This window comes from Haliotis rufescens, unplaced genomic scaffold (genome assembly GCF_023055435.1).
Source record: "Haliotis rufescens isolate VD_foot unplaced genomic scaffold, xgHalRufe1.0.p SCAF_1, whole genome shotgun sequence".
Classification (NCBI taxonomy): domain Eukaryota; kingdom Metazoa; phylum Mollusca; class Gastropoda; order Lepetellida; family Haliotidae; genus Haliotis; species Haliotis rufescens.
In genome coordinates, this window is record NW_025963779.1 from 70,913,515 (window position 1) to 70,939,790 (window position 26,276).

Genomic DNA, 26,276 nt, shown 5'->3' on the forward strand with positions numbered 1-26,276 from the left:
TACATTGCTTATAAGGTGCAAAACTTTGCTTCCATCTCCCCATATATGTGTAAGGTATAACGTTGGGCAGTCAAGCTGTATGTGCTGATCCCCTAAACTCTGTACAGTTGCAAGTTAAGCAGTAGTTTGGCTTATCGCCATAGGTTCTTCTGAGCTTGACCTTGGAGATCATAAACCAGAAACAATGAGTTCTCATTTCACCATCTGAGCGCTGTAACAAATCCATTTTATTTGTTTTTATTTAGTAACAACATATAGTAGTTTACATAAACATATTGTTTGTGTTTATGAAACTGCTTTTAATTCAATAAAATCAATTTTCAATACATTGTTTCTTGTTTCAATTAACAGCATGCCTGCAACAAAAATTTGTTTTTAGTTGTCTTTGTCCGTCTTAGATGCAGATACAGAAGTTGATATTGATGACACACGTTAACCATCAACATACAAGGAAGGCATACTATATCAATAACGTGTATGTATGTATTCACAGTTAACATCATTCAGAACTGTCATTCTTTTTTTCTCTTAGCCAATTCCTACGTTGTGTATGATACGTGGTCTACGAGTAAATGCAGATAATAAACCCCTCTGGAAATAGGCCTTTTAATTTGAAAGTTAAGTTCATTTTCAAATCGCTTCTTCGATTTATGGACCAAAAGCGTATGTGTACATCACTTACATACGTTTTCCTCCCTTAACTGTTGTATCATTTTTTTGTCGTTTATATGGCGCTTACTCGTCTCATCAAAGACCCGGGTTCCATTCCCACTGGGTACAATGGATGACATCCATTTCTCGTTGCCCCGCAGTGATATTGTTGGAATATTGCTGAAGGTGTCGTAAAAGTCAATGACTCACTTACTCGACTATATGCAGCATAACCATTGCATCTATCAATGCTAAGGTGGAAAGACAACTTTTAAGCACAAAAGTCTTCTCACGACATATTCTCTAAGTATTGTTATTGTCAGTCTTTAATCACCAACCTACTAACCCACTAAACTGCCGGGCAAACTAAAGAATACACCCGTGTTTGATCGTGGCGAAAAATTAAGCAAACCAGAAATTGTTATTGGATGTTGATAAATTTGATCCGGGTGTCATAGTTGTGTTTTGGAACTTAGTTTGCAATGTTTAGGTGACACAAGTAACGCTTTGATAACGTTTGTAATTGTTTGGGTCAAATACGTGTGACGTCATGTTTACACTGACAGCTATACAAAAACAGCTGTATCGCGGAATAACATAGTTCCTCAAAAAGAGAGACATGAGCGTGTGTATGCACATCTTGCTCTTCAGAAACACCTGACAGAACACTTGTATTCAAATTATATCACCATTAGATGAGAAAGGATGAGATGAGGACTGTTAATTAAGAACTACCTCAGTAAGTCAGTCACAATGGCAGAGGGTCATAATTATACATTTACAGCAACTACAAGACACGAAAATGGCCGACACGAAAACGTGACGTTGGAGATTTCGGAAGTTGTTAATGAACCTGTGGCGGTTGCATGTTTTAGTCATCACTGATCAATTGGGTGATCATTTAAAGAGGACAAAAGATGTATCAAATAGACACTAAGATAAATTCATAGACTGCTGTAGACTGTCACTGTTAGCCTAGACACGGATTGAGTCAATGCTATGATAGTTTGAATGTGCATTTCTTCGATTTGTTCACTAGGATGAGTCGCAGCGAGGATATTCGTGAACGATCATGCAGTCAAACTCTTAATTCAAGACGAAAGGGTCTCAATTAACGTAAAAAACGCTTCTGTATGTATTCATGCTTCGGAATTGTAAGGGGTTCCCACAGGAATGTGGAAGTAGTCCGTCAGTGTTTACGTCATTACAAGAACACGGTCAATTCCGCAGTCATGTGGAAAAGACGTATATCATGTAAACTTCAAATTTATAAATTCTTATATTGATAAGACCAGGTGTTCGCGAAATGGAGAACCTATCCTGCTCCACTTTAAAAAAACACGGGAACATCAAAATGGAAATCATATTTCTCACTGATGAGTTAAATTTGCATAATGTCCTCCATACATATGCTGTAAAACCTTTTGAAAGCTGTATTTGGGACTTGAATGTTGTAAATATGACCAAACAAGGCTGGAGCTGCTGTAAATTTGCACGACATAAAGGCAAAGTTGACTAGTGGAACGTTGAAGTCATGCCATTTCATACAGTCTTGTGGATAGTTTTTGCCACTCTGAATCTTTATGCAAAGATCTAAGTAAAAACAGAATATTGTACATGAACTGCCAGGGACGAGCTCTTTGCAAAATGTTACAAATTCACATAATGTTACAAATTCACATATCGTCTCAAATATCCCATCCGTGCGTGTGCGTGTGCGTGTGCGTGTGTGTCTGGACTAATGTGTTGTGTATATTCTAGCCCACTAAGATACCGTGCGGCAGTTTCACATAGACACAACACACAAACACAGTATACAGACTCCAAGCCGACCAGTAGTTGCTGCAGCCAGGGTCACAACGAGTACCATCTTCTCACGTTTTTTACTATGACGCGGCCGGGGATCGAGACACTGAACTTCCGCTCTCCATCATTTTGTGCAATTCCGGCAGCACAGTATTATAATTGAATTGAATTTATGGTATCATAGTAGCTTGAGGCAGTTGCTACTTTCATAGAATACTTATGGTATGTGATAATTGATAACAGATGATTGCAATAGTTCACTTAAAAAAGAATTTGTCAGAATATATGGTCACATGCCCATCCCTGTCATCGTGAAAATACACGGTAACGTTATTGAAAACTTGAAAGCAAATTTCAATTTTTTTGTATGCCATGCTTAAAATGTGTATAGCTACATACATATTTCTTCCTTGTTGATAATTTCAGTTTCTGTGATAAATCTATTCCGCATTCTGTGCAGGGAAACGTTTAAATCAGTATACACACACAGCGTCTGGTTATTCTTTCTCTGTTGCTTATATTGCACTCAGGACGCTGTATATGCAGAAAACATGAAGGTTGGTGCTGTACATTATGCTTCTTAAGATATGGTTTCTTCTTACGTCTGATTACTTGATTGCGAAGTATTGCTTCCTTCTTGCATTATGTTGGCGGTCGGGTAGCCTAGTGGTTAAAGCGTTCGATCGTCACTCCGAAGACCCGGGGAAGCCCATTCCTGGTGTCGCCCTCCGTGATATCGTGGAATATTGCTAAGAGCGGCGTAAAACCATACTCACTCACTTAATGCATTATGAGTTAAAGCTGGCAATGAATACACTGTCCGTAGTCAGAGTATGCGAAATGAACAACTTTGAACAACCTCACTCTGTTATTTCCAGCATAATGCATTTAGTTAATCCTGACTTATTATCGTGACTCGTCGCGTCCTTCAATCTGTGTAGTGAGATGAGCCATTATCATCTGAAATCATCATGTAAAATAAACTTAAGTCTACCTTTCAGGTGTGTATTGTGCTCTTCGTGTCTGCATGCATACTGATGGAAGCCGAATCGGGTCTTGCTAAAGGTACATCACTCTGCATGTCATTGTGTCAAAAACTACATCTATAGTCTCCAGGACCTATTGTACAAAAGAAACATCAAAAGTCAAAGTAATAACAGTAACGTTAAAGTGATACAGACGCTGACTGTTTTCTTTATGTCTTCAACATAAATATATCTTTCACATGACTTTGTTTGGTTAATATCTTTCAGACAATTCAAAATGCCAGGATGCATTAGCTTTGTGTAAAGGCGTCAACTGTGACAACCCTGGTATGGCAGATACGTGCCCGGTGACGTGTGGACGCTGCAACCCCACAGGTTTAATGTTTTCTTCTATCTGATGTAGTGGGGCCATATGAATGTACATCGAACCTGAACTAAACTGAGGGGCAAAAGAAAGTATACCGAGATTGCTCTTGTAACTGAAACATAAAAGAAATTATGCTTAATTTGATTATGTCTATTTAACAACCAGTCATTCCTGCAACACTTTGTCTGGGTACTTTGGTGTTAACCTAAATTGGTCCAATGAAGACTGGAGTAGAAATATATTTGCAACCACATGACCAGTACCATGTTTGAAATATAAATGTGTGCCGATGAAAGCAAATATATGGATTTTCTAAGTTATGATGTCTAAGATATCCATCAGCAGTTGTGTATTTAACGAATGTAACTTTTTATTATATACTTCAGTGTGAAAGACTGAGTTTTCCGAGGTTGAGAAAAGTGATATTATAATTGCTGTGAACACAACACTTGATATTTCACTGTAGTGAACATAACACTTTGACGGAACCATTGTCATACGAGAGCTGCCTCCCCCTAAATTGTCTCCCTTTGTCGTAAGTGACTAGCCCGTATACTAACTTCTGACGTTCTTTTTTACGTTAGGTCCACATTGACAAGGCAAAATACAGACGGTCGTTTATGAAGTTCATATCACTTCTTGCTGTTTGTTATTCTCTCGAAAATGTTTCCTTATAAACTGTAAATTTCTCATTTGATTCGTCAATCGAGACTGTTCGTTTTGCAGAGCGACATTTTTATTACTTGACAAGCGTGTATTCTTTCGCTTCCAACAGCGTTCTCCTAGTGTTCAAGAATTTTTTTTGTTAAAGTTGATTATGCCTGAGACTGCTCCCGCTGTCCGGCCCCCACGGTAGCATATTTAAACGCTACCATTGCTTGGCAACTCCAAAAGCAGCTCCACGCTGCTGGCCTAAGTCAGACTACCGCTGCCCGGCCCCAGGTAGCCGGCCAAAGCAGATCCCACTGCCCGGCCCCATTAGCAAAACCATTGTGCGGCTCCCGCCGCGGACCCAACTGTCAGCTACCGCTTGACAAGACGACTTCCGCCGCCGGGCCCATATACGTGGCAACTGTTTGCCCCAACGTATGTTATTCTACGATTCCCCGGCTGAAAAGTCGGGAAAGACAAGGTTCCCACTGAGAAGCAGGTAACCCCGGAAAGGTTCCCGCTGAAAAGCAGGTAGCCTTAAGCACGAGTATTAATTTGGAAGCAAGTTAATTTGTTACTAGCAGTGTAGCCCACAAGAACCCCGCACACCTCGACATAGTTTATTGTTGAGACAGGTATTGCATATATACAGATATACAGCTATTAAGAAGTCATGTTTATTTACATATATCAGAATCGTTTAAAAGTATGTACATATATACAAGTGCTCTGAAAACCTATTTTAGATATGTACAGGTTTATTTACATATATACAATCTGCTCTGCTGGTACCTGTAATAGAATAGACGCTGAAGAAAAGAAGTGATTAGCATTCCAGGTGAAGAGGACACGTCAGGCTGAAAAAGGAAAGAAAAAGGAGTGGCAAGCTGGGTGGGTGGGTGGGTGGGAAAGCGATTAGATACAGTGACACACGTGTGTACTTGGGGAAGGGCTGCTCGCGAATGACGGACTAACAAAGGGCGGGATGATGCTTGCGCGGGATTATTCCCCGGGCACGGTGCCGAGTGGTGGCCCGGGGTGATGGAGTTACGAGGGGTGATTGGGTTACAGACGTAATTAGCCCATGGTTTGGATACGCGCGATAAAGTCATTTAGTAGTTAGTACTAAATGTAATTATTCCGCGATATGCCAAGGAGAGGCACGGGCCACCGAGCCGTGGATGCCCGTGCCTGTAATAAAACAGAAGATGAGATTGGGTTAAATGGCCGAGGGTGTGCAGGTACTAGTGGGCTACTTAGCTGCTAATTGTATATACCACAAATGCTACCGTTGCCATGGCCACGCGCGTGGCCGACGGCGATTGCAGCTAGCGCTGCTGGCCTGAGACTGCTCCCGCTGTCCGGCCCCCACGGTAGCATATTTAAACGCTACCATTGCTTGGCAACTCCCACGTTGCCAAAAGCAGCTCCACGCTGCTGGCCTAAGTCAGACTACCGCTGCCCAGCCCCAGGTAGCCGGCCAAAGCAGATCCCACTGCCCGGCCCCATTAGCAAAACCATTGTGCGGCTCCCGCCGCGGACCCAACTGTCAGCTACCGCTTGACAAGACGACTTCCGCCGCCGGGCCCATATACGTGGCAACTGTTTGCCCCAACGTATGTTATTCTACGATTCCCCGGCTGAAAAGTCGGGAAAGACAAGGTTCCCACTGAGAAGCAGGTAACCCCGGAAAGGTTCCCGCTGAAAAGCAGGTAGCCTTAAGCACGAGTATTAATTTGGAAGCAAGTTAATTTGTTACAAGCAGTGTAGCCCACAAGAACCCCGCCACAAAGCACCAGAGTGCTACCCCACACCCACGGCCACGCGATACGCGGAGATAGCATTGTTGCCCGGCTTGCCTATGTACTGAAAGGAAACACTAACCTGTGGAGATAATATCCTTACTGGCGCAAAACGAGCGCCAGGGCATGCAATAAATTGTCCGTAAACACACACAGTCCTTTATCACTGAGGTGGACGCCCTCCCAGGCGTACCATGTCTTGTCTGATGCCAGGATCTGGGGATGTGGCACTGTTGTACCGCCGAGCTCTTTGACTCGGTTGGTCAGTCGGCGGTTGATATTCTTCCGCATCCCCTCGATCTTTCGTGGATCCCTGGCATCGTGCCAGTAGCGCCTAAAGCGATTAGATACAGTGACACACGTGTGTACTTGGGGAAGGGCTGCTCGCGAATGACGGACTAACAAAGGGCGGGATGATGCTTGCGCGGGATTATTCCCCGGGCACGGTGCCGAGTGGTGGCCGGGGTGATTGAGTTACGAGGGGTGATTGGGTTACAGACGTAATTAGCCCATGGTTTGGATACGCGCGATAAAGTCATTTAGTAGTTAGTACTAAATGTAAATTTTTTTTAAGATTTTGCAAACACGAAACTTCTTTTTAAGTCGCAAAAACAAGGGGTGATAAACCGTCCCTGTGTGTTAGGTAGGGAAATTTGCTTTTCAAGGATTTACATTTGTAAAGAAATACCAATTTTCTGGTAGACAACCACATAAAAAGTATCAAATAAATGGGATATTCCATGAGTAAAATATCCAGTTTCTCTCATCTCGTGACGGGAGAAAAACAGATATTTTCACTCGTGGCGTATAGAATATTTAGAAGTGTTAAATCAAATCATATTTTACAAAATATAAACATGTAATATTTTGTGAGTGCAGACTAATCGCCAGAATAATATAATATTGGTAGCTTAAGATAAGTTTACTTGAAAATCAAAATATAATAAAATCAACTGAGGTATGTAATCTTTTGCTCATCAGTTTATTTTCATTTTAAGTCATTAAGTCTTAATATGCATTTTGATGGAGTATTACGGAAAACTACGGATTATTTTTAATTCATTTACGTATGCATATATTTGGCCGGCTGATTCTATTTTTGAGTGCACTGATACGTGGTTGATGTTACATGCAATTACTGTTTGATTTCGATTATGATAACTGACATTTAGCAAGTCAGTATAAGTATAAGAATGAGGAAGGTAACATTGCTGTACTTCTTTGTACTTGCGACAGTGTCCACATTTCATGTAAATATCTGTCGAGTTCATTAGTGTCTCACTGGGTTCCATTCCGGTATTCTTCACGATTATGATCGTGGGTCTGTTGGCCACAGACAAGAACTTATAGGTTTCTCCGAAGTGGTATACTTCTACGACTTGGGTTCGATTTGGATCTCTTCGACAGACATGATGACGTCATAAAGCTTAACGTAACGTCGTTCATTCACAATTGACTCTTTTCCCACGATTAATAAAACATCTGTTTTACTCCTAATGATTAACGTATTTTATGTGTCAGTGGATTTTGCTGGAACTTAAATTTAGCTCGTAAAATTCCGTAGAATCCTTTGCATCACACTGTTAGATTGGATATTTTTGTTTGTTGAGTTTCAAAACAGTAAATTATGACAACACAGTGTTAAAGGAGCACCTATTCTCATTACATCACATTTCGTTTCAATTCACACCTACCTTTTTCAAAAGTAACTAAGTGCTTTGAAGTCCTGTGTTCGATTCCCGACACGGGTACAATGTGTGAAGCCCATTTCTGGTGTCTCCCGCCATGATATTGCTGGATTATTGCTAAAAGCGGCGTAAAACCATACTCACTCATTCACTTGTGTGACCCCGACATACCATTTCATAATATGCTCACATGATCAGCTATCAATACCATTAAATGTGTGGGATGAAAACCTTGCTTGATACTTTGTTTACGTAAAGTGAAAACAACAGTTAATTCAGCGTTCGAGTTTTCTTTAAACTAGATTGACAACCATGAAATTGCAAAACTCTAAAGCTTTTATCAAATTTATTTCATCACTGTTTACTGTTTACTTTTTTAATCACCAACTATACTTCATTCCGATTGATATAATTTATATGCTAACAATCCCAGATGAAATATTCTGTAAGTATGAACTAGTTCGGAGGCTGGTTTTTGCAGCCCAAATCGTTTATAAACGTTCGGACGGGGGTTAACACAACTGCACTTGACAAACTCTTACTCAAATACAATAACATCGTGTATAAACTCCAACAATATGATCAATGAACTTTAGAATTCATTGGCTTAATGCCACGAAAATAACGTTCTTCTATTTTGCAGACTGTCGACCTGGTATGTACTGGAATGGCACCACTTGTGCACAATGCTTGGACGGGCTGCCTGCTGAAAACAAGGGAAGTTGTCCATGTATCATACCAGGCAGATGGGGATCAAAGTGTAAACATCAGTGCAACAAATGGTGTTCGGGTGGTACATGCCACCCACTGTCTGGAGAATGTGAAAACTGTAAACGGGACAGGTATACCAAGTCCTGTGAAGAGACATGTGCCAACTGTAATAACTGTACAAATACATCCTCAAACTGTCACCGAACAACTGGAACCTGTCTGTGTGGTTGTAGACAAGGCTTCAGTGGAGGTACATGTGAACAACGCTGCCCTGACAACTGTAGATTCAAGACATGTAATTCCTCTGGAATCTGTGTTGATGGTTGTAAGAAAGGATACTTCGGACCAAAATGTGATGAAAAATGTGGAGAATGTGTTAATCAATCTTGTGCAAGAATAGGCACATGTTTGAAAGGTTGCAACAGTGGATGGCACGGTTTGAAATGCAACACCCCCTGCAGTTACAACTGTGAACTTGCAAATTGTGATCATAACGGAACGTGCATGGCGTGCTTGGGTGGGTTTCATGGCGACCAATGCAACAAAAACTGTTCTGCTGGATGTGCCACGAGACAGTGTAACAGAGATAGCAATGTAAAGTGCCTTAATACAAGTTGTAGTCAGACCTCTGGGGAATGTGACTATGGTTGTGTAACGGGCTGGTATGGAGCCACGTGTAGTGACACATGTCCGGACAACTGTTCTGATGATACATGCAACAGAGACGGTGGATCGTGTCTATCTTGTAGGGAGGGGTTCAGAGGGACACACTGTAACATGTCATGTCCTCCAGATTGTGTTGAATGTCAGCAGAATGCCAGTAACTGCACATCATGTGAACCTGGTTATTTTGGAAACACGTGTGAAAAAGAGTGCGACGGTTGCCTGGATGGGAGGTGTAACATCACAGATGGGTTCTGCATAGCCGGTTGTAAACCAAGCTTGTATGGACGAGAATGCCAGTTTAATTGCAGCAGAAATTGTTTGAGGCAAAATGAAGTCTCATCGTGTTTTCAAAGCAACGGAACCTGTGTTTACGGTTGTAACACTGGATGGTACAAGGCAGAGTGTGATATTCCATGTCCACCAGGGTGTAGCGGGACTACGTGTGATGACTTCACTGGCAGATGTTCAAATGGTTGCACAGATGCACTGTATGGTCCACACTGTAATCAGTCATGTCGCTGTCTGATGTCCCGATGTAACGCGACGGGCTTATGTACGGGGTGTCAGAATGGCTACTATGGCCAGAGCTGTTCTTCAACATGTCCATCGAGATGTGATACCTGTGAGCAGAACACCGGCGACTGTGTTACTTGTGTGGAAGGCTGGCACGGTCACCTGTGCAAAGGTAAGAAGATTGATGTGCTGATATTAGAGTCAAGTCTTAGTTGTTCAAGCTACTGATCGATCATTTCTGAAAAGGTTTAAAATTTACATTCAGGATATTGTCCCGTTTATTTTAAGTCATCGACAATTAGGCCCAGATGGACCCATATTGTCATCTCTGCGTCTGTAATTTGTCATTTAAGCTAAAGGGCCTGTATCACACTACCGATGTACCTCGCCGGGACTAAACCGGAGCAAATATTTAACAATGGCGAGAAAATCGGCGGAGCTCCGGCGAGAAAGCACTTGAAAAATCAAAATTGATAGTAGCAATACCGATGTAGTACCGGCGTTCCCGTTGTTCTACCTTTGTCCTACCGATGTAAGAGCCGATGTGCTACAGAATACCACTTTTCTGTCAACTTAGTGTTACCGATGCGCCGCTGATGTTATACCGATGTACCATCGTTGACCGGAGCTATAGCGGAGTGATACAGTTGCGCTGCCGACGCACTACCGATGTGCTACTATGTGTACATCGGAAGGACAACGGTGTGACGGTGGAACTCCGGTTTCACATCGGCGGCGCATCGGTACTACTTCGGTGGTATTCGGTAGTACTACGGTATCACATCGGTACCAGTACTGTACACATTGAGGCCACCGGAGAGCCGGTTCTTATACGTGATATCGTTGCGCTGCCGTACTTGTACCTATCCCCGAAAATCGCCAAATTTGTGCTCTGGTATAGCTCCGGCGACCCAAATCGGCTAGGTGTGACAGGCCCTTAAGCCAGTGAATCATTATTGTAACCCACTGTCTGGAGAATGTGAAAACTGTAAACGGGACAGGTATACCAGATCCTGTGAAGAGACATGTGCCAACTGTAATAACTGCATAAATACATCCTCAAACTGTCACCGAACAACTGGAACCTGTCTGTGTGGTTGTAGACCAGGCCTCTGTGGAGGTGCATGTGAACGACGCTGCCTTGCCAACTGTAGATTCAAGACATGTAATTCCTCTGGAATCTGTGTTGATGGTTGTAAGGAAGGATACTTCGGACCAAAATGTGATAAAAAATGTGGAGAATGTGTTAATCAATCTTGTTCAAGAATAGGTACATGTTTGAAAGGTTGCAACAGTGGATGGCACGGTTTGAAATGCAACACCCCCTGCAGTTACAACTGTGAACATTTAAATTGTCATCAGAACGGAACATGCATGGCGTGCTTGGGTGGGTTTCATGGCGACCAATGCAACAAAAACTGTGCCACGAGACAGTGTAACAGAGATAGCAATGTAAAGTGCCTTAATACAAGTTGTAGTCAGACCTCTGGGGAATGTGACTATGGTTGTGTATCGGGCTGGTATGGAGCCACGTGTAGTGACACATGTCCGGACAACTGTTCTGATGATACATGCAACAGAGACGGTGGATCGTGTCTATCTTGTAGGGAGGGATTCAGAGGGACACACTGTAACATGTCATGTCCTCCACATTGTGTTGAATGTCAGCAGAATGCCAGTAACTGCACACCATGTGAGCCTGGTTATTTCGGAAACACGTGTGAGAAAGAGTGTGACGGTTGCCTGGATGGGAGGTGTAATATCACAGATGGGTTCTGCATGGCCGGTTGTAAACCAAGCTTGTATGGACGAGAATGTCGGTTCAATTGCAGCAGAAATTGTTTGTGGCAAAATGATGTCTCATCGTGTTTTCCAAGTAACGGAACCTGTGTTTACGGTTGTAACACTGGATGGTACAAGGCAGAGTGTGATACTCCATGTCCACCAGGGTGTAGCGGGACTACGTGTGATGACTTCACTGGCAGATGTTCAAACGGTTGCATAGATGCACTGCATGGTCCACACTGTAATCACACATGTAGCAGCAACTGCAGGAATAGTAGCTGTCAAATGGATAGCGCTAACAGAACTGTACTGTCCTGTACAGTTGGATGTGAAGATGGCATGTGGGGCGACTACTGTGCCAGTACCTGCCCTGGCCACTGTCCAAAATGCAACAGAACCTTTGGTTCCTGTGTGAAACGTGAGAACCATAGATACCTTATATAGATAGAAGGATTGACACACTAGAGCTCGGCACGCCGACTGTCATACAAAATGTTTAAACGACCAATAATAAAATATTCCTATCTGTTCTCAGTACATGAATATGCTCGATAGTCAGTAGAAAGCGTTAACCCTCCATGTACTTAAAATAAACTGTTAGTAAAGATTAGTATTGATCTGCACATCGTGACGTCACATTTTCCACTTTTCCCTTTAACTTTAAATGTTGACCAAATGCAGGTATGGCTTGTATTAAACTAATTAGGATTTATGCAAACAAGATGTAATGAGCGAGAGCGGAACCAAAACAGTAGATCAAGACAGTAGTTTCTTGTATCTATCGTGGGGGCGGTCGGGTAGCCCATTGGTTAAAGCGTTCGCTCGTCACGCCGAAGACCTGGGTTCGATTCCCGACATGGGTACAATGTGTGAAGCCCTTTCATGGCATCCCCCGCCGTGATATTGCTGGAATATTGCTTAAAGCGGCGTAAAACCATACTCACTCACTCACTCACTGTATCCATCGTGGTACGTCGAGAGATCATGCATTGTCACAGCAATCATCAGGCTCTATAACGGGTTTGGCTTTATAGTGACGAGGCTAATAAAATGAAGTATATTTTGATATTATTTGAAAACAGATATGGTTTTTTGATATTTTGGCACCACTTCTTTGCATGAAACATTTATATTGACGAAAACTATAACATATACACGTAAACATTAAGAGACCAAAAGTAACTCCAGTTCAGATAGTGTTTAGAGGTAAAATAATGTACATTTGAGTTAATTTATTTAGGAATATACTGAGGAAGTATTAAGATGATGGGCAACAAGCATTTATACATAACGTCTGCATGTACTTAACGTTTTATCAGATAGGTATTTCTAAAATCTTTGTTACATAATGTAACTGTACGAATGAAAAATGACGTGTGCATTTTATTGCGCTAGCACTTGTTAATATTGGGAAATCGTTGACCATGTTAACAGTTTCGGTTAAGTAATGTGGTTAGAATATTAAATACATTTTAGCTACACATCTAGGTTAATAGTTTATTCATTAGGAAACAATACAATATGTGCATGTTGGTGTGATATGTTTACTGCAAATAGATGAGAACGTGCTCATTTATGTATTTCCCTCAGGGTCACTTCATGGATGACGTCAGAGAGTTTCATGTCACGCAACGCAGTTACAATGCAGTGACGATAATTAAAAAAGCGTTGAGGCACTGCTCGCATAAGCATTCGCACATGTCCTAAAATGGGAAATAACATGATTTTTGTGTAAAGGAAAATATTCTCGCCCATGGGCCAAACCTTTTTCTCGCCAATGGGCGAAATATTTCAATATCGCTATAAAATCGTTGAATTAAGCTAAAATGAGTTAAATTTTGTGTCATGATACTTGAAGGAAAACAAGTTAAGTATTTGCCAAACAAAAACATGAGTTTTGTGTAAAGGAAAATATTCTCGCCCATGGGCCAAGCCTTTTTCTCGCCCATGGGCGAAATATTTCAATATCGCTATAAAATCGTTGAATTAAGTTAAAATGAGTTAATTTTGTGTCATGATACTTGAAGGAATACATCTACGTATTTGCCAAACAAAAACATGAGTTTTGAGTAAAGGAAAATATTCTCGCCCATGGGCCAAGCCTTTTTCTCGCCCATGGGCGAAATATTTCAATATCGCTATAAAATCGTTGAATTAAGTTAAAACGAGTTAAATTTTGTGTCATGATACTTGAAGGAATGCATTAAAATATATTTGCGAAACAAACACATAAGTTTTGTGTAATGGAAAATATTCTCGCCCATGCATGGGCGAAATATTTCAATATCGCTATAAAATCGTTGAATTAAGTTAAAATGAGTTAAATTTTGTGTATGATACTTGATGGAATACAAGTTAAGTATTTGCGAAACAAAAACATGAGTTTTGAGTAAAGGAAAATATTCTCGCCCATGGGCGAGATGGTGTAAATATTGAGTTTTTAAACTCTTTTTTTTCTTCTTTTTTTTTCCCTTAGTATGTTACCATGAAAACAGCATGCTTATTTTTGTAAATACCTTTGACCGAGACTGGGAAAAGACCGTAGATTTTCTGGACTTTTGGGTTTCCAGAATTAAAATTGGACGTGTTTTCTCTTTTTGTTTCATATGTAACACTGTATCATTTAAATTGGACTTTTAGTCTATGATTCACGGTTTCACTGCCACAGAAGGGTGACAGATTGACAGTATGACCTTAGAACACTCCCAAACTTGGCATTATGAACGAGCAGATGCCATAAAATCATAATGGTATATGCATAAATAGATTAAAGAAGTGAAATTAGACAATGTTCGCGAATCAACTTAATATTTTTACGAAATATTTATGTCCACTTATATCTCCAAAGAAAATTATCAAGTGTAAAATTTCTTCTAACATTGTACGATACCGACTATGTTATAAGTATGTGTCTAGGAATCACAATCAAATATTCAGTGAGGATACCAGGTGTTCAACATGAGGTCAGAAATTATTATCGAAAACTTTCCTTTACGAAAAAGTTGCTTATTTTTTCATTTATTTGAAGACACATTGCTCTAATCTTTCTACATTCTCAGCAACTATTCGTGCCGTGTCTTATGTTTCCATTTAGAACTGGGAATCTACAATAAATTCTTGCTCTTGATGAATATGCGCCAACAATGCAACGTTTGGTCCACAGACATAATTATTTAATGGAATGTGCCATAAAATATAAAGGATAAAAAACATATGTACAAAATATTACGCAATGCAATCATAACCTACGTTTGTCTTTTGTGGAAAGAAACAAATAACTTCTATAAATACTGTCGTGTATTTCATATCATGCATTACAGAAACACCTCAAACCAACACTGTTGTCCCTTGGCTGGTGGTTCTGTTTGTGATCATCATCATTCTTCTTATAATGGCTCTATTTGTCGTAAGAAGGTAAGAACAAACAAACCGCATGGTCAATCTTATCTCTAATACGAATAGAAACATGATTTCACAGCTGACCAAACCCAAGTGTCACAGTAACCGAAGACTTGCATCATGTGCAGTTTATTCTTACATTTTAATACTTTTTCAGGTTCTGGTACTGATTGTTATCCTGGGTTTTTTTTCAGGAATAAACCCCACAATATCCTGAAATGGAGATACACTGTCAGTCATTCTCCAAGCAGCACGACTGTAATGTCCCTAATCAATCCTTCGTATCAGTCGACGCCAAGAGGTAACTGGGTATTCGTGAATACACGGTCAATCATAAGATGACTTAAAAATGTCAGCATTTTTTTGGTATTAAGAATAACACAATGATGATCTTCTTTGAACAATATATAAAAACAAAATAGATTGCATTGTACTCACAGTTGCTATGATCTGTGTCCAATTGTGATAGTTGTGAAGGCGACTGTACTCCACTGGTTAAACATATCCAGTATAGGTCCAATTGTTCCGATTGGTGTCATGTGTGATGCTTAGACAGTATCTAGTTGTTTTAAAATATCGCTAAAACTGCCAACTCCTTATAATGTGTTTCAGGTTCCAGAACTCCTGAGGATTCTGACTACCAAGAGCTAGAGCCACTGACGAATACAGTCAGAGAGGATGATTACATCACACCAAAAGATACAGACGATGCTTACACACTTACGTCTAGAGCCAGTCACCTTATCTCCCCCAATGAGTCCGGTAATGATGGGGGATTTACACCTGACCGTAGTCCTCCTCCGTGTCATGTGACAGACGATTCACATCCGAACACCATGTTGTCAACAGAAGTGATGGTGCAAGGTCTGAGACTCTACGTCGAACAGATGAAGAGGAGTGGTGGTTTCACAACGCAGTGCTATGTATGTCAGTTCTTGATTCTATTTGAAGGCATGCAGGGTATGGTATATCAATCATTTACGAATACCTTCCCTACGTTTAAAGGTAGATTTAAAATTTTCAATTTCAGACTTATCCACATTAGTCTTTTGTGCATAATATATCCATATGTTATTGTTATTATATTATTATACTCAGTTAATAAAACCATATATATCTATAGCCATGATAATCATTCGTAAACACGAATACGTATGACCTTCAACGTTTTCTCACATTCACTGGTCATTCCTATTTCTGATATTTGAACATGACATGTATTAGAACCTTCCCTGTGGCAAGCTTGGCCCCTGTGACGAAGCCGAGTTACCAGAGAATGCTTCCAAAAACAGATACAGAAACGTATTACCCTGTAAGTATGAGTAGACTTGTTTCTACTATTACAGTAATACTATTACTATAACAGTAATACCATTACTATTACAGTAATACCATTAATATTACAGTAATACCATTAACCATAGAGTTTTGAGATACTGCTTTATGTACATGTCTCTCCGCCTGTTAAAGTGCATGCTTATCCGTGAAGTCTTTATTAATTAAACAAGAACAATTCAAGAAATTTGTATATGTGCAATTACAGATCCCTTGATACGCATCCAGTCTTGTGTGCAAGTGAATAGTCTTTAATTATTCATAAAGTACAATTCAAGAAATGTGCATATGTGCAATTACAGATCCCTTGATACAGTCTAGTGGATCTGGGTGCGTTTGTTACATTTTGATTACTCATAACACAGTGCAATACAACAACTTTAGTTGTTCTGACAGAAATGTGCATGTACATCACTTTGGCAGTCAGGAAGTGTGTCTGGTGTTTACACCACTGTCAGCAATGTTCCACTGCATCATGGTTGCATGCAAGTAATCGCGTCTGGACCAGACAAGCCAGTGATAGAATGCATGAGCAATGGTTTGGTTTGTTGTTTAACGCCGCACTCAGCAATATTCCAGCTATATGACGGCGGTCTGTAAATAATCGAGTCTGGACCAGACAATCCAGTGATTAATATCAGGAGCATCGATCCACGCAATTGGGATCGATGACATGCATCAACCAAGTCAGGGAGCCTGACCACCCGGTCCCGTTAGTCGCCTTTTTACGACAAGCATAGTCGCCTTTTACGGCAAGCGTCTCATGAGCGATGGTGAACGATGAAACATGACTCTTTGCACATCATCGACCATGATCAATGGAGCACGGTGGTGTGCAAAGAATCATGTTTCCGACTCATGACATCCCTGTCCTCCTTTGATCGGATCTTTCCACAATGATGGGATCCTTGAGATATATTCTTCCCCAGCATCATAAAGAGACCAGTAACACAGTAGGGTCATGTATGTAGTTCAGATACCTTTGTTCACCTTTGTCATCACTGATTTTCAGTTATCCATTCATAGACATGTAATGGGAATGACTCTTTAGCCTCTTACACCTAGTGAAATATGTTTCGGCAGGCGATTTATGTCATATGACGTATTGGTGTATTCGTTCTTTTCCAGATGATCATTGCCGAGTAAAGCTTTCCCCTATCTCCAACATCCCTGGTTCCGACTACATCAACGCTAGCTACATAAACGTAAGTTCTGGAGGTGACATGAACACGTTTCTTTACCTATCCTGCAAAATGGTTCACAGATGATTTGGATCATGTACGATAACGATAGAACAAACCAAGACTACTCTCAGCTATATATTGTGTAACACCTTTCTGGTTAGAATTATTTTTCAGCAGCCCATGCTTGTGAGAGGCGACTAAAGGGTTTGGGTGGCCAGGCTCACTGACTTCGTTTATACACGTCATTGTGTTTCAATTGCGTAAATCGACGCTCATGATGTCAATCATTAGATTTTCGGGTCTAGACTCGATTATTAAATGACCTGGACTGGACCTCATATTTTCCTGATGGTGTTAAACTTTATCACGCAACAGATGCCCTATTTGTTGCGTGAACCAACCCTCAGTAAGAGCAACGGCAGAGTTGTCACAACAGTACACAGATAACTGTGTCCGGTCTACCGCGAGGTCTGGTGCGGGATCAGTACCAACACATATGGAATAATGTCTGTCACTAGCCACCAAAATTTCTCAAAATTTGGCAACGTTCTGCAAGGACAGGGCCGTTCAAATAACAGTGACATACGTAGCTCAAATCAACAGCGACCTTCCATCTTCATCATACGGTTTAATCTGCAGTTTTCGCCCTCGTGATGCAACAATGAGAGACCAAACAGATGATGTATTCAATGTATTCAATTTTGCTATATACCAGATAACGCTCAGGATAATGTTGTGACTTCGACCGAGTCACCATTGTACAGTGCCTGATGTAAGGCACTGGAAATGTTATCCCAATGCCTTGTTATTGACACTAGTATTTCCTTGTTTCAGGGATACGGAGAGCCACGCACATTTGTAGCTACACAAGGTAATATTCCTAGCTTGATTGTTTCATGTCTACACAGTGAGTATCAATTCAAAGAGGAACTTGTTCCAGTTAAACATTTTGAACTAACATACTATTTTTAAGAAATAAACTTTCCTTCTACTTTTCCAGGACCTTATGGGGAAGTTATACGGGATTTCTGGAGGATGCTGTGGGAAATAGATGCCAGTAAACTAATCATGCTCACAAACTGTGTAGAAAACAGAAAGGTATTGAGCAGTGTCATATTCATTTATTCGCTCATGTAGATTCTCTTAAAAGAACATGTGTATAAGTCTTGTAGCATGACATGTCTGTTCTGAAGCCCTTGTTCTATAGTTTTATCATTATAGTTTTGTTTCTGGAAAGTAAACCTTTCTCCGCGTGATGATTTCGTGATACGGATACAACGTGATGTTAATATTAACATTGATAATGTTTATACTCAGTTTGATTTACATGTGGATGCTCAAAACACTAAACTCCTCTCGTTTTTTTTGAAGATTTAAAGTGAGCTAGTGTCAAATTCAGTTGAAGTTGCGCCCCAATCGCATTCAGTCGTTGTAAATCTATAGCAAAATAATAATTAAAACAAATTGAAATTGTTTCCATTGAGTTACGTTTTATAGGACTGGCATTTAATCCTCGCACTCCTTCATGTTTTCCAGGCGAAGTGTCAGAAGTACTGGCCTGACTTTGGACAGCCAGGTTCCAACTACGACGATGTCCATGTTCAGTGTGTGGCCGAGGAGGAGATGACGGACTACACAGTCAGGACGTTCTCTATACACAGGGTACTGATACATGTACATACAGTCTCTCCACTGTGAATAGCGAACATATCTCACAATCTTCATTTGATGGGAGATTTTCACTGCAAGAATAAAATATAAAACCCATGTGCTTTACAGGAGGCGGAGTTACCTAGGACACTGAAGCAGTACCACTTCACTGCATGGCCAGACAAAGGAGTACCAGAGGATGTCAGGGCGCTGGTGGACTTCCACAGACTGGTCAAGAACGCACCGTCGACTGGAAAAGGCCCAACCGTCGTCCATTGCAGGTACTATCGCCGTGATAAACTTTGTGGTAGGCACATGTATATATAGTGTGAAACAGCGGGTAAGGGGTTAACCCTTTGTCGTTCTATGGTGTCACTTTTACATTGTGGTGTCTTTGTATCCATGTTGGGAATTAAACCCATATGGTACCATTTGAATACACCAACATCTTCGTAAAATCTTGATACTAAACTGAATTTGTTGTGACCTTAGCCTTAATATTGCCCAATGTGGTACTTGTTATATATTTAGAAAAAAAGCATGCGTTCCTGGAGTATATATTCCTTGAGTAAGTTAGTTGTATTTATCAGCGCTGGTATAGGCCGGACAGGGACGTGGATCGCTCTGGACTATTTGATTGGACAAGCCAAGGTGGAAGGTGTGGTAGATGTCTTTGATTGCATTGCCAGGCTCCGGCACCAGCGTATGAATGTAATACAGACTGAGGTAAGAGGAGTTTTATGCACCAGTCTACACCAATTGAAAACATATATACAGTCAGACATCCATGTCTTTACTTTAATTCTCACGACACAATGAATATTGAATTCTTTCGATATAACTTATTAGTTTTTACTTGTTACACCAAGTCATATGTGTGGATTCCTTCACAAAACTATATTTTTTTCACCAGGACCAATACATATTTCTCCATGAGGCCCTAATGGAGGCGCTTCCATCATGTGACAGGAGACCCAGCCTTGTCGACAACGGTCATGGGGATTACGAAGTCTTGGGGGTAATTATATCTTGTCGTTTTATGCTGACCATACGTCTGTAATTTTCTTCAAATTCCAATTCCTTCCATAGGATTCAGTGGTCATACAAGTTATACATTCTACATCCAACTCGTACTACACAGCCCTGTCTCTAATTGTGTTAAAACTAAAATAGATATAAATTTTGAAGATATCTATGACTTTTATAGAAAAGACGTCAGCCGGCAAAGAACCCATTTTTGGATCAAGGTGTCGTAAATCACCATGGCAACGACGTACTACCAGAAGATCCCTTGCGCACCTATGACAAACTGTTGTTATCGCAGGTATGTTGTTTACCGCCGCATTAGTTCCAGCTATTCCACACCTCGGCCGGCCTGTAAATACTCAAGTCTTAAGCAGACAATCCAGTTATCAATAAAAATGTGAGCAACTTTCCATGAGATTTCATGTGTTTAGACCCTAAACGTGTTTAGATATAACACAAGAAATGTGTAAACACATTCATAAACATATTTACATCTAAACATAGCTTGAATGTGATTACATTCTGAAAACATTTTTAAAAATATTCCAACCCGGATTCCACCGCGTGGTATGACCCGCAAAGGTTGCTCAGGGATAACCCGGAATCCATCGCTGTGCACGACCAGCATAGGTTGCTGGGGACTTATTCTAACCCGGAATCCATCGCGTGGTACGACCAGCAAAGGCTGCTGGGGACCTATCCTGACGCGGAATCCACCACGTGGTACTACCAGCATAGGCTGCTGGGGACTTATCCTAACCCGGAACCCACCGCGTGATACGACCAGCATAGGTTGCTGGGGACCTATTCTAACCTGGAATCCACCGCGTGGTCCCACCAGCATAGGCTGCTGGGGACCTATACTAACCCGGAATCCACTGCGTGATACGACAAGCATAGGTTGCTTGGGACCTATTCTAACCCGAATCCACCGCGGTGTACCACCAGCATAGGCTGCTGGGTACCTATCCTTACCCGGAATCCACCGCGTGGTACGACCAGCATAGGCTGCTGGGGACCTATCCTAACCCGGAATCCATCACGTGGTACGACCAGCATAGGCTGCTGGGGACCTATTCTATCCCGGAATCCACCGCGTGATACGACCAGCATAGGCTGCTGGGGAGCTATTCTAACCCGGAATCCACCGCGTGATATGACCAGCATAGGCTGCTGGCGACCTGTTCTAACCCGGAATCCACCGCGTGGTACGACCAGAATAGGCTGCTGGGGACCTATTCTAAACCGGAATCCACCACGTGGTACAACCAGCATAGGCTGCTTGAGACCTATCCTGACCCGGAATCCGTCGAGTGGTACAACCAGCATAGGCTGCTGGGGACTTATTCTAACCCGGAATCCACCACGTGATACGACCAGCATAGGCCGCTGGAGACCTATCCTGACCCGGAATCCGTCGAGTGGTACGACCAGCATAGGCTGCTGGGGACCTATTCTAACCCGGAATCCACCGCGTGATACGACCAGCATAGGTTGCTGGGGACCTGTTCTAACCCGGAATCCACTGCATGATATGACCAGCATAGGCTGCTGGGGACTTGTTCTAACCGGAATCCACCGCGTGGTACGACCAGCATAGGCTGCTGGGGATCTATCCTAACCCGGAATCCGTCGCGTGGTACGACCAGCATAGGCTGCTGAGGATCTATCCTAACCCGGAATCCGTCGCATGGTAGGACCAGCATAGGTTGTTGGGGTTCTATTCGAACCCTGAATTCACCGCGTGATACGACCAGCATAGGCTGCTGGGGACCTGTTCTAACCTGGAATTCACCGCGTGATACGACCAGCATATACTGCTGGGGACCTGTTCTAACCCAGAATCCGCCGCGTGGTACGACCAGCATAGGCTGCTGGGGACCTATCCTGACGCAGAATCCACCACTTGGTACGACCAGCATAGGCTGCTGGGGACCTATCCTAACCCGGAACCCACTGCGTGGAACGACCAGCATAGGCTGCTTGGGACCTATTCTAACCCGGAATCCATCGCGTGGTACGACCAGCATAGGCTGCTGGGGATCTATCCTAACCCGGAATCTACCACGTGTTACGACCAGCATAGGCTGCTGGGGATCTTTCCTAACCTGGAATCCGTCGCATGGTACGACCAGCATAGGCTGCTGGGGATCTATCCTAACCCGGAATCCGTCGCATGGTACGACCAGCATAGGTTGTTGGGGACCTATTCGAACCCTGAATTCACCGCGTGATACGACCAGCATAGGCTGCTGGGGACCTGTTCTAACCCAGAATTCACCGCGTGATACGACCAGCATAGGCTGCTGGGGATCTATCCTAACCCGGAATCCACCACTTGTTACGACCAGCATAGGCTGCTGGGGATCTATCCTAACCCGGAATCCACCGCGTGGTATGACCACCATAGGCTGCTGGGGATCTATCCTAACCCGGAATCCACCACTTGTTACGACCAGCATAGGCTGCTGGGGACCTGTTCTAACCCAGAATCGGGGCGGTGGGTAGCCTGGTGGTTAAATCGTTCGCTCGTCACGCCGAAGACCCTGGTTCGATTCCCGACATGGGTACAATGTGTGAAGCCCATTTCTGGTGTCCCCCGCCGTGATGTTGCTGGAATATTGCTAAAAGCGGCGTAAAACCATACTCACTCACTCACTCTAACCCAGAATCCACCGCGTGGTACGACCAGCATAGGTTGCTAGGGACCTATTCGAACCCTGAATTCACCGCGTGATACGACCAGCATAGGCTGCTGGGGACCTATTCTAACCCGGTGTCCTCACGGTGTCTTTGCATGTAACACGTAACACTGGTGCACTTCCACATGCATACAGAGTATGTATGCCAGGGTACACATTGTTCTCTGTACACTAGCCTTAGGGTAAAGTATCACTGATACTGCGAACATATTACATAAGCTGTTGAGAGAGGACAATATTTTATGACTGTCTCCTATAGCATATTCTCTTACCCGACGGCAGTCATCTATGCTCTGACTATCGTCCACTAAATTGTTAAGGCTGTACATCACTCAGGCCACTATGATGGTTCAAATATGGAGGATGTAGCGACGATATCAATTGTTAATTGCTTTATATTCAGCAATAAATTAATTATTTTTTAGTGTTATTTTATATTTTATTTAAATGAAGACTCCCCCTCGTATTTTTATAGAGTGCTTTTCCCAGACAACAATGACATGAGTGGCAAAGATGCCAAGAGTGAAATATTTAGCCAGTATTAAGCACTGCAAACAGTAGACCCTGCATTTGATCAGTATATCTCGCAGTATGGTTGACCTCATGTGTTATAATTCTGTTGTCATTACAGGGCAGATTCAACTGATCTTGACGACAGCCAATCCAGTGTACGTTTCCATAACCCTGCCAGTGGTATCATCCGCTGAAGACGAGAGGCCTTGACGCATATCCAATCTCTTCTCTTCCAGTCTTGTCATAATATATTATCCAATAATCGTTATCGTTGTTCCTTTGATGTTGTAACTATTTTTTACTAAGTTTTTAATAATTGTTTTATTTAATGAAGTTAATGGTGTGCTTCTCAGCTACATTAATGCAACCATTTTGTACACAGCTGCACATAACTTGGAAAACGTGTAACATATTGCCCCTGCTTGGTTTCGGTTTGTTGCCACTAGATTTAACAGAAATATCCCAGCTATATGAAAGGGGTCTGTAAATTTTCGAGCATGGGCTAGACAATCCAGCGGCTGACATCATGAGCATCGATCTACGCATATGGGATACGATGCCAAGTGTCAACCAACTCATCATGCCCGATCACTCGATCCCGTCAGTCGCCTCTTATGACAAACATGAGTTGCTGAGGACTCGGAACTTCACAGGGAGAAACTAGCTTGTGAAATCAACATGACATAAAGAACACTATCTATCCACAGGAAATTCACGCATATTCACAGCGTGATGAGGTTACAGGTCGTGGCTATCGGGCTGACTTGGGGTGAGCGTCGGTAGAAATATTTCCTGTCAGACTTTAGTGAAACTGAATCTATTTTAAATCAAAGTTTCGTTCAAATCACATGCACATATCAAGAGTTTCTAAGGATTATGTTAGGAGAGTGTTGGTTTCACTCCTCTCAGTTTAGTAATATTGAAATACAAGGAAAATGTTTCTACTGATGTCGTGAAGTGACAAATGTGAATTTTGAAAACATATTTTCTAATGTCCATCTTAATGAAAAATGAAAAAAACCATCAGATAATTGTTTCATTTTCCATGTACATATGAAGCACCCGGGAATATTTTCGCTCTGGTTGTGTCAAGGGAAATGCATGGTGTTCACAAAAAGATGAGCGCCAAATGTGGAGCTGCTGAAATATTGCTTGACATAAAGGGAAAGTTTATTATTGGAAAGACCCTTACCTTTTAACAATACATTGTGGATCTTAAGTTTGATGTATATACATTCTCTTAACAATAACCGACTTGATAAATCGACTTTTATGTTAGTCTGTACATAGATCGCTATCAAGATGTATAGTAAAGATGTCTTTGTAAATACTTCTCAGCTATAATATGAATTCAAACTTCCTGTTCGTTATCCTGGTAGGTGTTATATTTGTATATGTTTTCTTGAAAGTTGTTGTCATTTCAGTCATGATGACCCGTACCTGATCCCATTAACCTCATAAATAGGTTACTATTTCTTGTACCCGTCGTCTCAAAATTGGTTTGGAAAAGAGACGCGGCGCCAAGACAATGCATCATTTGCTTATATTAATATAATATTAATCTTATTGAAGAGAAATAAATATGTGTAGCAAGATTGTTCAGTCCTCAAAACTACCTCCTCCTGTGTATTCTCACGCTTGGATCGAAGATGCGAAAGACGAAACAGAAGCTGTTTAATGTGGTGCGGACATCGTTTCAGAAAAAAAACATATGTGTAGGTCCTGTATCAGTATCGGTACATACAGGGTGCAGCAAGTTCAGCAAGAAACAATCCAACTGCACCGTGGCAGTGGTGAAGTCATCGGGCCATGTGACAGCTCTTCATAGTAAACATGGACGATTTTTGAAACGGACGACCACTTTTTTATATAAAGTTATTTTCTAAAACAAGGCACCCCACTCTCTAAATAAATTCATCAGTTACACACAGGTTAACTTTCCTTTTTTCACTTGTATTTCCCTGGTCTATTGGATTTATGTTATTGCTGTATTCATACACGCAACACTGTCTGTCATTATCATAATCTTCGGGTTCTGTTGAGGTTTCGTGTTTAGAAAGATCATTGTTAAACTCTAGTCTATCTGTGACAAAAGGCATAAAAATTCGATGAAATGTTTATGAGAATTTATAATTGCTAAGCCAAGCGTTTTTGAATGAGAAACGTAGTCTATGTTTCGAGGTTTACAGAGATGTCAGGAAAACGTTCATCGGGTGCTCTTTCAATGAAGCAATTGTTATTTTAAAAAGTAGCATTACACGTCTCGGACCACTTAAAAAGCATTGTAGAAATATAATAATAAAGTGCCCTTTTCATGTAGACTATATTTAAGTGTCCAAATATTAGAATTCTTTTATTTACTTAAAAACATAAGTATTAAGCATATGTTTGTGTTGGAATTTTTTTAAATGTCGATGGCCACATAAAACATCTTGTTGTATACATTCTTTAATTGTTCCTTATGTTGTGTTAATCATGGATTGTTGTATATAACAGAATAAACATTTGTTCAGATCGTTATTTTGTTAACTAATTCCTTAACAAATGCAGTTTGACTCATGGTCAGTGTACAAGTTGACATTATTCAGTGTCACAGCGACCTGTGTTATGTAGGTGACTACGCCCCTTAGTCCCTTAAAGACATAACAATGAAGCGGCGAGACACAGTCAGCAAGGTCACACACAATCGCGTCACGGTCACACACACTCAGTCAGGTTACACACAACCGCGTCACGGCCACACACACTCAGTCAGGTTACACACAGTCAGCATAGTCACACACAATCGCGTCACGGCCACACACACTCAGTCAGGTTACACACAGTCAGCAAGGTAACACA

The 26,276-nt window shown here is 41.6% G+C and overlaps 2 protein-coding genes across 3 annotated transcripts in view; both read left to right on the top strand.

Annotated features, from left to right (window-relative positions):
* Positions 1–2,901: 2,901 nt before the first annotated feature.
* Positions 2,902–26,276, top strand: part of LOC124126258 (protein draper-like) — a 35,986-nt gene continuing 12,611 nt past the window's right edge. Inside the window, exons 1-4 of one of the 2 annotated variants that reach the window (XM_048400283.1) lie at positions 2,902–3,014; positions 3,459–3,522; positions 3,711–3,818; positions 8,595–10,260. In XM_048400283.1, the coding sequence (XP_048256240.1) occupies positions 3,009–3,014; positions 3,459–3,522; positions 3,711–3,818; positions 8,595–10,069 (1,653 nt within the window). In that variant the 5' untranslated portion in view covers positions 2,902–3,008 and the 3' untranslated portion in view covers positions 10,070–10,260. Of the gene's footprint in view, positions 3,015–3,458; positions 3,523–3,710; positions 3,819–8,594; positions 10,261–26,276 lie in introns of those variants that run through there. The other variant, XM_048400281.1, reaches the window with a different exon arrangement.
* On the top strand, positions 14,096–25,851 carry LOC124126261 (receptor-type tyrosine-protein phosphatase T-like). The gene is made up of 13 exons (XM_046489653.2): positions 14,096–15,040; positions 15,220–15,326; positions 15,638–15,948; positions 16,250–16,337; positions 17,489–17,565; positions 18,379–18,415; positions 18,545–18,642; positions 19,081–19,206; positions 19,324–19,475; positions 19,785–19,920; positions 20,108–20,212; positions 20,402–20,518; positions 23,554–25,851. Exons 1-13 carry the CDS (start codon positions 15,018–15,020, stop codon positions 23,566–23,568), a joined length of 1,392 nt encoding a protein of 463 aa, XP_046345609.1. The 5' UTR covers positions 14,096–15,017; the 3' UTR covers positions 23,569–25,851.